General features: G+C 33.1%; 1 protein-coding gene across 2 annotated transcripts in view; it reads left to right on the top strand.

Annotated features, from left to right (window-relative positions):
• LOC132736732 (condensin-2 complex subunit G2-like) overlaps positions 1-16,709 on the top strand; it is a 39,609-nt gene that overhangs the window by 7,722 nt on the left and 15,178 nt on the right. For both annotated transcript variants that reach the window (XM_060723931.1, XM_060723930.1), the window contains exons 3-16: positions 2,643-2,762; positions 3,188-3,323; positions 4,191-4,354; positions 5,108-5,242; positions 5,937-6,031; positions 7,517-7,661; positions 8,006-8,098; positions 10,699-10,824; positions 11,501-11,680; positions 13,126-13,278; positions 13,956-14,073; positions 14,825-14,929; positions 15,419-15,507; positions 16,197-16,352. In XM_060723931.1, the coding sequence (XP_060579914.1) occupies positions 2,643-2,762; positions 3,188-3,323; positions 4,191-4,354; positions 5,108-5,242; positions 5,937-6,031; positions 7,517-7,661; positions 8,006-8,098; positions 10,699-10,824; positions 11,501-11,680; positions 13,126-13,278; positions 13,956-14,073; positions 14,825-14,929; positions 15,419-15,507; positions 16,197-16,352 (1,815 nt within the window). The remainder of the gene's footprint in view (positions 1-2,642; positions 2,763-3,187; positions 3,324-4,190; positions 4,355-5,107; positions 5,243-5,936; positions 6,032-7,516; positions 7,662-8,005; positions 8,099-10,698; positions 10,825-11,500; positions 11,681-13,125; positions 13,279-13,955; positions 14,074-14,824; positions 14,930-15,418; positions 15,508-16,196; positions 16,353-16,709) is intronic.

Below are 16,709 nucleotides of genomic sequence, written 5' to 3'. Positions count from 1 at the left end.
GAGCACATTTTACATCACCACTCGTAGCTGATGTCTGCACAGCGGATTTACAGACAAGCACAACTTAGAAGTTAGAAGTAGAAGGTGGCTTTACACCTGACAGAAATTTGTAGTAGCAACTATTAAATTCATCTTATTGTCAGTATTAAAGGCAGATAAATCCTTTTATTGGAATACTAAATTATTTATTTTATCATCATGGTATTTTTTTGTCATGGTTTAGAATTGAGGTTGGAATGTAAAATTATTTTATTATAACCAGAGACATAGATAAGAGAGATAAGCATCTCCTATATACTCCATTGTTTCAATGATTGAAATATCACTTATGCCTATAAAAAGGTGAAAAATTAGGCATTTTGTAGCAAATAAAACTTAATGGATGGACATTTGATCCTTTAATATTATAAACCATTTGAAAGGTAAATCTTTTATCTATTGCTGCATGTTAAAATATTGGTAACTTTCCATGCCTTTCACTTAGAAAAACATAGCATAACACACCCTGGCACTGAGCCAGTTTCTTCGTCATATTAATAGTTTTGTAACAAAAATTAATAAGTAGTTCTCTTTAAAATTTGATGTATCATTTATTTAAATTGGAACTGTAAATATTTTTACCTGCAGCCATAGACAAATGCATAAGCTTTCAGAAAATGTATTATTTTCCTGATTTTGATATCTGGTTAAAAAGTTTTACTTGCTACAAGTTTTAAGTTTAGCAGGCATGCGTGATATTTTAACTGGTTAGGAAGTTGCCTATCTTTGTTATCTATGTCTCTGTTATAACATTGTTCTGCTTCATCTTCAAATTGTATAGACTTGCAATAAATGATACAGTGATTCCAACTCTAAAGTGTATCTGATAAATTGATGTAATGTGTACATAAAGCATGGATTTACCTTTGAAATAAATGAAACTAATTATATATACAAAATATTTCACGGCAGTTGTTTCCATGCATTCCCATCATGGATTGGGAATCATTGTCTTAAATAGTGGGAATTATATACAGTAGTCTTTGTAAATTTGTGGACACCATTTCTTAGTCAGTATAAATAAGCATTTGCACAGGGATTTGTTGCGACGGACGCGCCCTCAGGCGCGTTCAGAGCTAAGTCATCTACACATGGGATTTCGTCGGCTACAATCGCGGAAGGTGTCCTCAACCGATTAACAGCCCAAGAAATAGTACATGATTTGATCCTTTAAAACTCCCATACTTTGTCGGGATATCTTAATGTCTTCCATATTTAGCCTTTTCAGTTTCAAATGCAGTTATCCAAGTTTAAATGTGAACGTATATGACTGATAAAAACGTTGTAGTCCCGTAGTATTATTGCGCAATATGCAAATTACTGCCGAAACGATTTACCGCTGTCGAAAAAGTAGGACAGCAAATTATACTATAATAAAGGTGTTAGCTCTGAGTTCCAAGAAATTATTAGTAAGAAATAAATATTTCTACATTATAAAAAGCATTATTTTTAACAAATCAAAAGTTTTTCGTGACTCTAGAATTACTCGCGCATTAATAAAAGAAGAACTATTTTCGTGACTCATACCGCGCGGGTTTAGCTGAATATTCAGCAGTTATTAATAAATTAGATACAGTACAATTGTTAGTATAAATATCTATTTTTGAAAATGCATGTAACAAGAGAGTTTTTTAACACTTTACCACCATGTAGTCTTTCATGGTAATCTTTATTGAAGGAAGTTATAATATCAGTTCTACTTCCGATTATTGTGGTTTGTTTACATATTTTTCTAGGTCACGATATGAGTTAACCATCGCTATTCTAAAAATAGATTCTTCTTCACCTGTAGGCGATTAGGGATGTAATAAACCAGCGGATTACATGCAATAAGTATATATATAGAAATTCTATACAATTGTAAGAAGCAAACAAGTCGAAAATGGAATTTAGTGTGAAATTGAAAAGGACAACTAAACACTGTAGTGCTTAAGTGACATTTAAATTAAAATAAAAACGATGTGCTCTGGCCTCTTGTAAATAAAAAATATAAAACATACACTATTAATTGCAGATGATTTTAACCAAAAATATTTTAATGAGGCATATCCAAGAGAAATAAAATAACAGATGACATATTTTATTGTCTATATGCCCACTATGATCACACGAAGCAATTTTAAATAGCATCCTCACATGTATAATGTATTATGCTTGAAGTTTATTTGCATGGTTTTATTTTAGAAATATTTCGTTGACAGTTTTTTCTTCTATTTACATATCATTTCTTGGAATAAATCGATAAGGACACTGATTTAGAAGTTTGACCAGAGTTTTTAGCCATAAATTTCATTCTGTATTTAAATGCTTGAAAGTAGAAAATCTGAATTATATCAGTTTGGGCACGGATTTACATTACATGATATATAAATCCGTGGTTTGGGACACAAAATATATTGCTCTACAAATCTCGAACTTGTACGGAACAAATTTTCTCTGTTATATATTTTGTGTTTTGTTTTTTTTGTTTTTTTTGTTTTTGTTTTTCTAAAAAAAGCCTTAATGTCTCTCCAGTTGCATGTCCGTCGCATTCAGTGCTGCGCAGCACTTTGATTTACTAGAGCAGTCTAAAGACTTCTATATGTTTCTTCTCTCCCATACAGTGTAGAGCTGATGGAGCAAGCGTCCTATCTGACACATTGGCAAGCTGTAGTAAAAAACAACTAGATTATCTCTGGGACAGAGTTTATACTACCTTCTCCCAGTGTCTTCTTGTTATACCTGTAAGTGCATTCCGTTGTTTCTTATGAATATACATGTTTATATAGAATTCCTTCAGTGTACTTTTTCAGCTTTTTTTTGTCGGGGTGAGCAAGGGAAGTTTGAATATTGAAAATGATATTAGTTAATATGGTTAATTCTAGGTAACTGTAAAACTGTTCCTGAATTTCAGTATTTTTAGCTCAACTATTCAAATATTGTACTCACCAGGCGTCAGTGTCTGTGTCACACTTTGGTTAAGTTGTTGCATGCAAGTTGATGGATTGACCATCAAGATATGATCAAATATGTGTTAAAATCATCGTAAAAAATACAACTAGAAAAACAAAGGACTACCGTTACTTTACTGGTGTCATAGCCAGACATATTTACAGCTAGCTACTTAGATTTAACCCAAGTTTATGTTTATCACCATTACAAAATCTAGGAAGATTTAGATTCTGAAGATGGTGAACAGACAATAAAGGTTGTAGAATGTGTGACAGGACTTTTGGCGGCCATGTTGGCTCAAAAGGAAGTTCATGTTCCAGAAGGGATGATTCAGGTGGCCAGTGTTTTACAAGGTAAAAATAGACAAAAGTTGAAACAAATGTGACCTGGATTTTGTTTTAAAAGTATGTGATTAATAAATTTTAAACTCTAAAAAAATGTCACTAAGCTAACACTCTCCTAAGATTATTGTCATTTATTGTCTTTAGCAACATTTGAATGCTTAAACTTTTATCCTGCCGAATTTCCATGGATGACCTTGTCTAGATTTCCATATAAAGCTCGACTTTTTCAAAGAAATAAAATGTATTGCTACAGTCATGTTGTCACCCAAAAACTTTGTATTTAACTCATTACAGGACTGGAGCAGTACCTCTAGATGCTTGCACAAATTATGATCACAAAATAGACAAATACTGGTTGTTTTTTTATTATCCTTACATTTTTAACTCATTATCATAAATAAATTGGTTTTAAAATTCATTCCTTTCAGTGAAGAGGCAAGATTTTAGCATTTAATCATTCATGTGCCTTGTCCAGTATATACAGGAATACAGTATTTAGTGTGGTGCTCCAATCCTTTTTTTAGTCTCACTAAAAAACTTTAATATTGGTCATAACCTTTTATTTCTCAATGGATTGCCTTCATACTTAGACACAGCAACCTTTTGGACAAGACTTTAAAGTTGACCAGACTGATCTTTACCTTCACTCATAAATGACCTTGACCTTCAAGGTCATTTTTTTTTCAATTTTGCTTGATTGCTATTTTTATTTCCATACATGTATTTCTGCTGTGACTTATGAAGTAAAGGCTATTGTTGCCTATTTTGAATCTTCGGTCATTTATGTGGATGGTAAGTGCCATTTGCAATGTGTAAATTACTTTGTATGTACACTGTCCTTTTCTTTCATATGTTCACTGTCCTTTTCTGTCATAGATGTACTACCAGGAATGCCAGTTTCTAAAGATAAGGTGAAGAACAATGTGACACGAGTGTTTGAAGACTGGTGGAAGAAAGGTCTGCCCAACAAGGAAGGTCTGGTTATGTCAAGTTTTGTATACATTGTGGGGAGAAGCTTGGACCTGAGACCTAAACCATTGGTAATCTTATTTATAGTATATTATATTGAAATTGACTGTTTACTTAGTCTGTAGATTTTTGAAAATTGACTGTGTATCATAATCTGTAGGTAATAAATGCAGCACTTTTTTCCTGATATAACTATTACCGAAAGCGGCACCATTTCCAATCAAAAATCAGTTTTCTAACTTTCCACCTTTTAAATTCCAAAAATTTACGTGACAAATTCCCTTTCAAAATTGGTAAAATAAAAAGGTATATAATAGCAGCAGGGGAGAATAATGGATGCTAGTGAGTAAATTCCTCAGCAACATGTTGCAGGTCACCCAACTACTTCTGGTAATGTCTGTTGCATACATTCTTGGTTTATACCCATTAATCTTAAACCTGTTGGCAGCAAATAATATTGTTCATGTGACCAATGCAGTTCAAGATTAGCTGGCACATCCATTTGCTATTCAGTCAGTACTTATTTTGAAATTTTCCTTAGAAATTATGAATATTTATATTCAAATTGAAAGCTTGCCAAGTTCATTCAAGATATATAGGGTGATAAGGGTTAATATTTACACTAGAAGACATTACCTGAATTTGTGTAATGGACTTGTCCAGCTTCCATCGGCATAAGTCAGCAAACATCCATGCAGTTTGAGCAGGTTCTATACTGGTGAAAAAAGGCTAATCATTTATGGTTTCAACTTCTTTCCAAAAAAATAAAACCCTTTCTTACATCACAAAAATAAAATAAAATAATAATATGTTTTTCCGTACAGGTTGCAGATTTGAAGAGGGTATGGTCCTTGCATGAGGTTGTCCAGCTGATTGAGATGAATAATGAAAGTAGTAATGAGTTCAAAACCTTGTTACTGCGCTGTGTCATCTCACCACAGTATATGCAGCATGATGAGGTATGCTATCTTTCCTTGCTTCAGATCATTAAATCAGTCAGTCCTTTCAGTAAACCAAAGCAGGCATTGTTGGTTAATTGGCTAAAGCAGAAGTGACGGCCACACTCTTTTCTTGTAAGGATTTTCTTTTATACAGACTGCTAAAACTTATCAGATTGCCTTATGTTTCTGTGCTATACTGGTCTTGTATAGTACTCTTGTTAGACAACCCCTTCCCCCAACCTACCCTTGCTAGTTAGTCACAACAGGTTAATTGATTATCTTTAATACTTAGGATGAACTGCGATGTGCCTTTCCATGATAAGGACACCTCAGAAAAGAAATGCCAAACCATTATAAACAATATAAATACTTCAATAACATTTAAGCTTGTCTAACTGCTTACTACACTCAATTTTTTGGGGTGCTTTGAAATTAATGGTCAGTATTAGAAAGTTAGACTTTGATTGCTTTAGAATATTTTTAAAAGTGCAACAAGAATGGTAAAAAAATTTTTTTATCTAAAATTACAATTGTTTTCAGTTCTGTTAGTTTTCTTTACCTGAATTAGTATTTGAACGCTTATTTTATAAACATGTTCACTGCTTTAAAGGGACCCCTTGAATTTTATGCGTTATATTCAACTCAATTTTGGTATTTCTGAAAGTCATTAAAGTTAAATAACTCATTATTTTCATATTCACTTTTTTTTCAGGGCATAAAATTTTTAGGATACATACTAACATTAGATGAGAGATTTACTGGATTGATTCATACCACCATCAAAAACCATCTCCTATCAGTACCCAGGTAAGAGATTATTTACTGTTATTTCTGTAACAGTATTTTATTGTATGACAGCCACACCCACCTCCCCATCTCCTCTGTCTGCTAAAGAAAAAGGAGGGACTTTGACTTTTGGACCAGCAAAAAAATGGTAAAATACCCATACTCGGGTCACACCCCACCAGTCTGCTCTAAAGTCAGTATTAGCCTGGGATTATTAATAAGGAGTGCATTTAATAAAGTGTTGAAGTATTTTTTTATGTTTTGATACTTGCTTTAGTTTTATCAGAATATACTTTACTTTACTCCATGACATGCTACATGAATCAAAATGAGTGTTCCAGATTCCTGGCATGAATATTGGTGTACATGAATCAAAATGAGAGTTCCAGATTCCTGGCATGAATATTGGTGTACATGAATCAAAATGAGTGTTCCAGATTCCTGTCATGAATATTGGTGTTCATGAATCAAAATGAGTGTTCCAGATTCCTGTCATGAATATTGGTGTTCATGAATCAAAATGAGTGTTCCAGATTCCTGGCATGAATATTGGTGTACATGAATCAAAATGAGTGTTCCAGATTCCTGGCATGAATATTGGTGTACATGAATCAAAATGAGTGTTCCAGACAGATTCCTGGCATGAATATTGGTGTACATGAATCAAAATGAGTGTTCCAGATTCCTGGCATGAATATTGATGTACATGAATCAAAATGAGTGTTCCAGATTCCTGGCATGAATATTGGTGTACATGAATCAAAATGAGTGTTCCAGATTCCTGGCATGATAATTGGTGTTCATGAATCAAAATGAGTGTTCCAGATTACTGGCATGAATATTGGTGTTTAATGAATCAAAATGAGTGTTCCAGATTACTGGCATGAATATTGGTGTTCATGAATCAAAATGAGTGTTCCAGATTCCTGGCATGAATATTGGTGGACTTTCCTTAAAGTGTTGTCTTCTGTGAGGCCATCCTGCCACAGTATAAAAATGGGCATGCTGAAGACCTTAAGCTATTTATTGTAATGACAAAGTCAAATAAAGTGAAAGCAAGTTAACATTGAAGATGTCACACACTCGCACTTTCCACCTCAGTTAATATCCCATTAATCCCCACTTACCCCCCCCCCCCCAAAAAAAAAAAAAAAAAAAAAAAAAAAAAAGAGAGAAAAGTCAGGATAGACCTTGGATTTCAAATAAATGGTGCATTTAGTTTAGACAAAATTAATTTTTGTTGTCAACCTGATTTGGAAACATTTCCAGCTTTTTATTGTGATGTAAAACCAAGTTAACCCTGAAGAAGTCACATATTTGGTGTCAATGTAAAGATTGCCCTTTAAATCTTTCGCCTCATTAATATTGTAAAAAAAAGATAAGTTTCAAGTTGCCTAAAATTAGAACTAGGAAATTTGCCTTATCATAAATCTCCTATCAAATCATGTTAAATTGAAAATCCTTGATAACTAATTTAGGCCATTGTTTCCACTTTCTTTATTGCAGATCATGGTATGTTAAATATGGAGAAATATATTTCCGAGCATGGCAGTCTGGTTCCGTGACTCAGAAGATAGAGCAAGACTGTATCCAGGACCTGATATATCACGCTGTGCATGCCCAACCTGCACTAGCTCCAGCCTTGAAGAAAGTAAGATCATTGTCAAAAAACAGTGTGCAATAAGTTGCATACATTTATGAATTAATAAAAAGAATAAAGGATGTGAAACACACGAAACAATGTGGGTCAGGTTTCAGTAAATTTATTAAAGACCAAAGTTTCTGCTATCATTTATGAAAAGTTGGTATCTCAATACAAAAGGGAATGAGTTGAAGTTTCACATGCTTTTTTGAGAAGGTCACTTTCCAAGGCCCATATCTGTGAAACGAATTTTGACAGAATTATGGCCCTTTTTGAACATATAAAATTCTACATTATCCAGGCTATTGTTCTCTCATACTTTCTTACTGACAGCTCTTGTTTTAATCTTACAGGTATTGAGCTATATTCATGGTCAGAAGAAACAGCGAGATGTAGATGATTTGTTGTTTAGACTTTACGAACCCATAATCTGGAGGTCACTGACGGTAAGACACATGTCTGTAATGACAGATTTAAAATACAGAGACACATAATGTCTAAAAATAGAAAGATATGGGCAGTGATTATAGACCACAAGCCATTTCATGCATCTGACCATTTTAAGATTCAGTCTGAGTCAAACCTGCCCGTGTTTATTAAGCGACTTTTGTCTTAAGCAATCGCTTTAATCTTTATCATTGAGCGACTACTTTTATCTGTTAAGTCTGTGTGTTTTTATAGAATAATTAAAATACAATGTATGTGTGTTAAACTTGCAATAAAATTGCTAAACCATTAGCTTAATTAAGTACACATGTAATTTAAATTAAGCCAATCAAAACAAAGCTTAACTCCACCTCATACTGTAAATTTGTATTATATGCTTCTTTGTTTGATATTCAGATAGCAGTGAATTGACCTTGATCTTGATAGGCAGTAAATTGAATTTATGGTTGTAGACAAAGCTTATTAAGTAATATTAGATTACAAAATGCACAACAGAAAGCATCAACACAGGCCCCGTGTTCACAAAGATTTAAGGTTCGGGATCAAGATCGGGATCAAATTTAAAAACTAAAGTATTCTGCATTATTTATCTTCATATATCAACTATTCAGTATTAACTTGATAAAACTGGACTTTACATAGCATGTTTATGAAATTTTAGAATAAATTTATTGTTATTTTTAGCTCGACTATTCGATAAGAATAAGTAGAGCTATTGTAGTCACCCGAGCGTCGGCGTTGGTGTCCGCGTCGGCGTAACCATTTTATTTAAAAGTTTTTTTAAAAAAGTTAAAAATTTTTCAAAGTCCTTTGACATATGGTTTTTAAAAAAATTTGCACACTTGGTTCAACGGCAAATCATGGAACCCCAACCTGTAAACAGGAGGAGGTAACTGTAAACGAAGCATTTTGACAGAATTTTATGCCGCCCCTTTTTCGACATTTTTAAAAATTTTAACGTTTTTGAAGTTTTTGTAATAGTCGAAAAATTTCAAAGTTCCCCCCCATTTGACCACATTATGGCTTTTTGAATTTTTTTCCCCCCCCACACTTGTTTTCACCCTCATGAAACCCCCAAACCTGGTAAACAGGAGGAGGGTAACTGTACCATATGCATTTTTTTTGGACAGATATGGGGGCCCCTTTTTTTCGACTTTTTAAGAATTTTTACTTAAAAAGTTTTTTGTAAAAATAGTTTTCAAGAATTTTTCAAAAAGTCCCCAATTGGAAACCAATTAAATGGCTTTTGGAAAACCCTTTGCACAGTTTTTTCCTTTTCACCGGGCCCAAATTCCATGTTTTTAACCCCAAAAAACCTGTAAAAAAAAAACCAGAGGAGGTAACTGTATCAAGCATTTTTGACAGAATTATGCCCCCCTTTTTTTCGACTTAGAATTTTACGTTGAAGTTTTTGTAATAGTTCAAAATTTTTCAAAGTCCATTGACATATGGTTTTGAAACTTTGCACACTTGTTCACCATCATGACCCCAACCTGTAAACAGGAGGAGGTAACTGTATCAAGCATTTTGACAGAATTATGCCCCTTTTTCGACTTAAGAATTTACTTTAAAGTTTTTGTAATAGTTCAAATATTTCAAAGTCCATTTGAACATATGGCTTTTGAAACTTTGCACCACTTGTTCAACCATCATGACCCCAATCTGTAAACAGGAGGAGGTAACTGTATCAAGGCATTTTTGAACAGAATTATGCCCCTTTTTTCGACTTACGAATTTAACTGTTAAAGTTTTTGTAATAGTTCAAATATTTTCAAAGTCCATTGACATATGGCTTTGAAACTTTGCACACTTGTTCACCATCATTACCCCAACCTGTAAACAGCAGGAGGTAATTGTATCAAGCATTTTTTTTTACTATCAAGCACTAAGAATAGTCGAGCGTTGCTGTCCTACCGACAGCTCTTGTTACAAGATATGGACATTTTTCAGTTGATCCAAATTTTGAGCTTGATCCTGAAATTGATCCTTATTTTTATCCAAATATTTTTGTATATGTTTTGTTATTTGTTGACTTTATCCCAAAATAGGTTGGTTTCTTTGCAAATAAGCAATTATTTACATTTTAGAATAAGTACCATTTAATTAGAGAATAATATGATCAGTTTTAGTTGTATAAAACAATGAAAATAAAATCAGGATCATCTGATCCTGATCCTGATCTTTTCTTTGTGAAAACGGGGCCATTGGTGATTGGTTTAATGTCATGGAGGTAGATGAAATAAAATTTGAGGAGAAAAATGATTTCGGAAAAAAACCATGTACATAACTGATCAAATTTTTTTTGTTATTAACATTTGATAGTCATTTTTCTGTTTCACTGTTATACTAAAAGGGAGAGCTACCCTACTCAGTGTCACACTATTGGTTAGGCTCTTGTTTATTTTAATGTCATCAACAATATTTTTTGAAGTGATTTTTAAATGACATTAAGGGCTGTTTCCGCATGCTGGTTGTAAACTTTAATCAAATTTAAGGTTTCATGTAACTTAAACTCTTCCAATAATCTTGATCATAATAATTGTTAAGAATACATCTTGATAGGTGATTGATCAATTTTTATAAACATTTGTTTCTACAGGCAGCAAACAGTCAAGTTCGGGCGAACTCTGCTGCATTATTTTGTGAAATATTCCCGCTACAAAGTCCAGAACTTTCTGTCAAGGAATCTGATGATCTAATTCAGAAACAATTTGAACAGTTCCAGGTAATTTCTGTGTGTATTTAAGTTTATTTATACTCACGACCGACTGTTCATATGGGCGAGTCCTCTAGAAGAAGTCATTTTAGATTTCAGAGGATAGTGCAAGACTCAAATACAGAAAGATGCACCAATTTCAGAAGCTACTCCTGGTTCTTTAGCATGCCAAGTGTTTAGCACTCATATACAGGACCTCTATTTAAAGTCTTAGCTGACAGACGGATTAGTAATTGAGTAATTTTAGTTGGCAAGCCCGAATCGAACCCACAATGTAGAGATTACAAGTCTTGGCTTTAACCGATTGAGTTTTGCGGGCAGGTAATTTCTATACTTTCACAGTGATGTCATTAGAGGTCAGCATTGAACATTGGGGTGTCAATGACCTAAGTTTGTATATACCAGGGAGTGGGCATACAGTTGTTAACAGAAAAATGAGTATATTTACTGTAAAAACAAAATCGGGAAAAAAAATACCTACACACTGTAAGAAGTATGAAGCCCAACTGCTAATCAGCAAATTTTGATAATGGCCTACTGGTAATTTACAAGGTTAAAGTACAAGTAATGTTGAAGCCAAATGTGAAAATATGCAGAACTGATAAAAATAACAGAATGTTAATAGAAAATTTTTCAATGAAATAAGTTTTGAATCTAGTTATTAGTCTGATTAAATCTGTTTTAGAAAATGCTTGAAGACCCGTTTCCAAATATTCGAAGTTTGTCAGTTCTGGGAGTATTTCGTGTTATGGAGAAGTATTGGGAGATGATTCCGCAGGACACTTTGAAGAGCCTCACTGTGAAACTAGTTCAGGATAATCTCGCTGATTCGAGTTCTGCTGATGTACGGGAAAGTGTGCTAAAGGTTTGTATGCTTGATATCTATAAATAGTTCTTATAAAGCTATGGGTTGGCTGTAAATATCTAAAAACAGTGTGTAAATACATGTATCTATAAATAGTATGTAAATAACTCTAAACAGTGTGTTAATATCTAAAAAAGGTGTGTAAATATCTAACAAAAAGTTTGTAAATATCTGTAAATACTGTATTCCTAGAAAAGATTTCGCGCATTTTAAGTTAGCGGTTTTCGCGGTAGGCATGATTCCGCGAATCTTTATAGCCGCGAATATGTCACTTATAACAAATCCGCGAACATTTCTAGCTTCAACCAAATATAACATAAAAAGTGCAGAATATTTATTATAATCTACTTACACAAAACAACATATAAACACAGGTGTTATAGAAATGTGTAAAGAATTATTTATGTATGTTATTGATACTAGTTTGCACGCTGAAAAAGAAAAAAATCAATTATTAGTAATTAACATGCTTATTGACGTTATTTGCTAGTCACGGCGTTGACAAACGCATTTACAGTTTGCGAACATTGAATGACTTGGATTTTATTTGCTTGGAGTAGGTGTAATCCTTTGTTAAAAGTACAATAGCGATCAAGTGCTACATTGATAAACAGCTGTTATGTTGTTATAATGAAAGCTATGTACAGTCCGATAATGTGTAAAAATGTGTTAATCGACATTTTGAAGATAAAGTCAGTTATGATTCAAATGAGAAAAAAAAGCTAACGGGTCTGACTAAATCTTACTTAATAACATAATGAAAAAGGTAAGGAAATATGAATGTGTTCAGGGAACAACCGACTCCTTGTTCGGCTAGTCAATAGATGAAAATGTATCGAGTAACGTTGCACTCGCGACTTGTCAAAAAAATAAAATAATTAAAAGCACCCAACAGGCAAGGTCATGCATAAAAAACGTAGCCTCCAAAAACTGTAATTTAGGCCGTAGCGACTTAACATTTGCGGAATTCGCGGTTACTATATTTCCGCGAAAGTTTGTTTCCGCGAAAATGCCGACATTGTGAAAAACGCGAAATATTCTATCCGCGAACATTTCTAGGAATACAGTAGTGTGTAAATATCTAAAATAGTTTGTAAATATCTAGAAATAGTTTACTACTCAAAATATCTTAAATGGACTCATCCGCCTGTTTATTTGGATTTAACCAGTCATTATTTTTAGGGTATATTTCTAAATAACTATTGTCTGAATAGCGAACAATACAAACCATGATCAGACATCTATCACTAATTTCTTTAGGTTTCAAGCATCTTAATTGCTCTAAAATCATTATTTAAAAATATTTATAAAATTCATTTTTGCCCTTTGTAAAGAAGAAAAAATTTATTCGCTTCTGAGGCATAATGTGTCCTAAATTCATCCTAAAGAAATAATAATTATAAATTCATATAAACAAATAAAAAGTTATTTTTACATTTTTTCAGGGACTGGCAATACTCCTGGACAACCCACTTTGTCATTTATTCTTGAAGCCAGTTTTACCGGAGATCCGGAACTCATTTCACGATGTTTCAGAGAAGGTCAGGGTAGCGATGCTAGAACTTCTTAAGAAAGTGAAAAGCCTAAGAACTATCAAAGTAAGACTGTTCTTCAAGTTTCTTTTTATCGGGCTTATTTTATAGTCGATATTGTAAGCAAAAAATTGTTTCCAAAAATTGGATCAAGGTCAGTTGAAATGATCTCCACTGAGGCCCAAAAGCCTAATATCATAAAGACTGAATTTCTTACATAGATCAGCTGGGGCACCTAAAACAGAAAGATATACAAAAGATAATTAAGAAATATACTCGGAAATAGATTGAAAAACACATTTTTATGCTTTTATAGCCTGTTAAGATCGAAAAGCGTTGCAATGTTTTTCAATTTTTCGTCTGAATTATAGTAATTGTTCTGGGAATATGGAGAAAGCAAATAATCTTAAGTCTTGCACACAAGAAATTGGTGTAGTCCTACATAAAATGGAACATAAATCTTGAAAAATTATTTCCAGTCTTATCATGTAAAAAAAAAAGTGGAGACCCTTTAAGGGGGACAAGAACCAATAAACAAAATCTATATGTTGTATGATTTTGTTTAATGTTTACAGTCTGGCATCTTGTGTCTTGAGAAAACTTGTTTTATTGGCCTATTACAAGTCGGTAAAATTATCTTCCATGAAACAGAATTATTTTCCTTGTGTTATGGATCTTGATTTCTCAATTGATTGATTATGATACAGTGTATACTAATTTGAACTATGAATTTGTATGTCAAGTACTGGAATGTTGTACCAATTGAGCATCTGTTAGCGCGTCTAGCTGTCGACAGTGATCCTGTTAACAGGAGGATTATGACACTCATATTCAGCAGTTTTGTGCCAATAGATGCCTCAAGTAAGTTGAATTTTTAATTTGAATTTTTCTCAAAACGTTCTCATTTTTGTGTTTTACTATAAATACAAGTATTGTGTTGAATAAAATAAATTAGTTTTAGGTGCTTTGCTTGTAAATTTTTTATCTTTTCAGAATATCAACTTTATTCTTTTAACATTTTTTGTAAATCAAATCACTTTCTAAGGTTAAGAATGTTTTGGTTATAAAATTTGTGATAAAGAAAAAAGAAAGACAATCTTTTCAAAATATCAAATTTGTTATTCATACATGTATGTCATATGTAAAGTTACGTCAAAACTCTCACATGATCAGGTAAAAGTTTAAAGTGACATTATGCTTGTATGCTTGTATTTTCATTGTCAAGTTGAGTTGAATTAACATATTTCAAAAGATTGACTGTTACAAAAGTGATTGAACAACAGTTGATATTGAAATATGTTAAGGAAATATAATATAAAACAGCTTAAAACTATAAAAAAAACACACAAAAAACTGCCCAAACTTTGTATAAAATTGAACTTTACAGGTAAATTCCCATGGTTTTATGGAAATTTCCTTTGGCCACACGATTTATTTACTGTTCACAGGAAGTAATTCATAAAATTGAAAGGAATTTTTGTCAAATGGAAGCTTGTTTTTAAATTCACTTGTTCTTTCACTTTATACCCTTGGATGAGCATAAATAATGTCGCTTAATCATTTAGAGCTTATCATATAGTGTATTTTATGTTGCTATTGCTGTTGTTTTAAGATGATGAACAATTAGACAGATGTATAGCATTGATACAATCCAATCCTGTAGCTGCCAGACAGTTCTTCAGATATGCACCACAACACATGTCCCTGACTGATACAGGTAAAGATTTCAAACAATTGTAAATTTGAATTTGTAAACCGGTCCAAAAAAAGTTGTTTTATAAAATTAATTATGTGAATCAGTCTATTTCTGTTGTTTTATAGTGTTCAGTCTGTAAGCCAGTCTAGAAATGTTGTTTTGAATCTGTGGAGTCTGTAGTCCAGAAATGCTGTTTTGAATCGTTGGAATATGTAAACCAGTTTTGAAACTTTGAAGACTGTAAACCCATCCAGAAGTTCTGTTTTAAAACTTTGGAGTCTGTAAACCAGTCCAGAAGTGCTGTTTTGAGCCAGTATACCAGTCAATAAAGTAAACCATCAGACAGTATACCAGTCTAGAAATTTTGTTCTGAAAAAGTATCTTAACCAGTGAATCAATAGTCAAATCAAATTGAGAGTAGAGAAAACACAATGCATTTTAGAGGTAAGCCACTGAATGGAGTTTTGATTGTAATATTTTTGTGAACAAATAATTATTCCGTTATTTCAGTGAGTTATATTTCGATGTTGTGTAAGGCAGTTCTAGCCAGTATGAGAAAAGCTGGTGTATTCCAAGACAGAAATAATACCAATCAGGAGGTAAGTAAAATGAATAGCATTTAGATGAGAACTTAAAGGTCCATTTCAGTCCATTCATAAAGGACGTTATCCATTTAACAGATTCCTGTACTGGCTTTCATAGACCTCTTAATTACATACCTGTACACATTCCTTATTTTATTCCATGTAACAAAGATACAAAATTTACCAAAAAAACAAAGGGGCACCTGTTGCCGAGTGGTTAAGGTTTACCTCAAACAACTTTCATCTTGTCACTGTGGGTTCAAATCTTGCCAGGGATTTTGGATTCTTTCATGTAAGGAAGCTATCTAGCTAGCTGATGGAACATTGGTGGTTCTACTCAGGTGCCCACTCATGCCTGAAAAAAGGTCTTGTTTCACTAGTAAAGCTGGAAAGTCGCTATATAACCAACATGTATACTCTGTTGGTGTGACGTAAATCCCAACCAAAAAAAAATGAGAGAGAAAAGACTCAAGTCATATACAAATTCCAAAGAAAAAATTGTGATGAAACATGAATGATGTGTATTATTAACAGAGTTACAAATTTTGACATCTGTTTGGAGGCAAGCTGTTTTGATTTATAGGAATATACAAGCACAAATTTTTACAGGAAGGGTAAGAAAAAATAGAACAAATTCATAAATTTTGTATTTCTGTGCTACATTTCTACACTTGCTGTGGTAATCAAGATATAAATGTTTACAGAATATGAGTGACGAATCTTCTGTGAAAGAATCAGACATTGATGATGTTGATGATGATGACGGTGATGATTTAAAGATATCTAATACACCATTGATGAAAGGTCTGTTTGAGGCTATCTGTATACTTTGGACTGTCAGTGATAGCCAACTGAAGAAGGTAGGGAACATTTCATTACCTTGTTATGTTTTATTACTTTTTTTGTATTCAAAAGTAGAATCTATAGCAGGACTGGTAGAAGATATGTCAGATGAGTGAAAAATGGCTAAATTAGAAGACCGCAGGAATGAACATATTTAAAGAAAAGCTGAAACTTGACATGAGCGGCAAAATCAATTGTCCGTATTGCCCAGGTTGTCCCTCAGCCTGTACGGACAAGTGGAATTTTTCTATATAAATATCATACTGACAAGTTAAGAAATGCTTCAGATAAAAACTGACAGGGGTATGTGTAAAACACCCTCAGTATAAACCACATCACCCCATTCGGCTCATGCTCTTGTCAACAGAGTGGGC

This window comes from Ruditapes philippinarum, unplaced genomic scaffold (assembly GCF_026571515.1).
Source record: "Ruditapes philippinarum isolate M1 unplaced genomic scaffold, ASM2657151v2 ctg1994_1_1_1_1, whole genome shotgun sequence".
NCBI lineage: Eukaryota > Metazoa > Mollusca > Bivalvia > Venerida > Veneridae > Ruditapes > Ruditapes philippinarum.
This window is presented reverse-complemented; position numbering and strand designations above follow the sequence as displayed.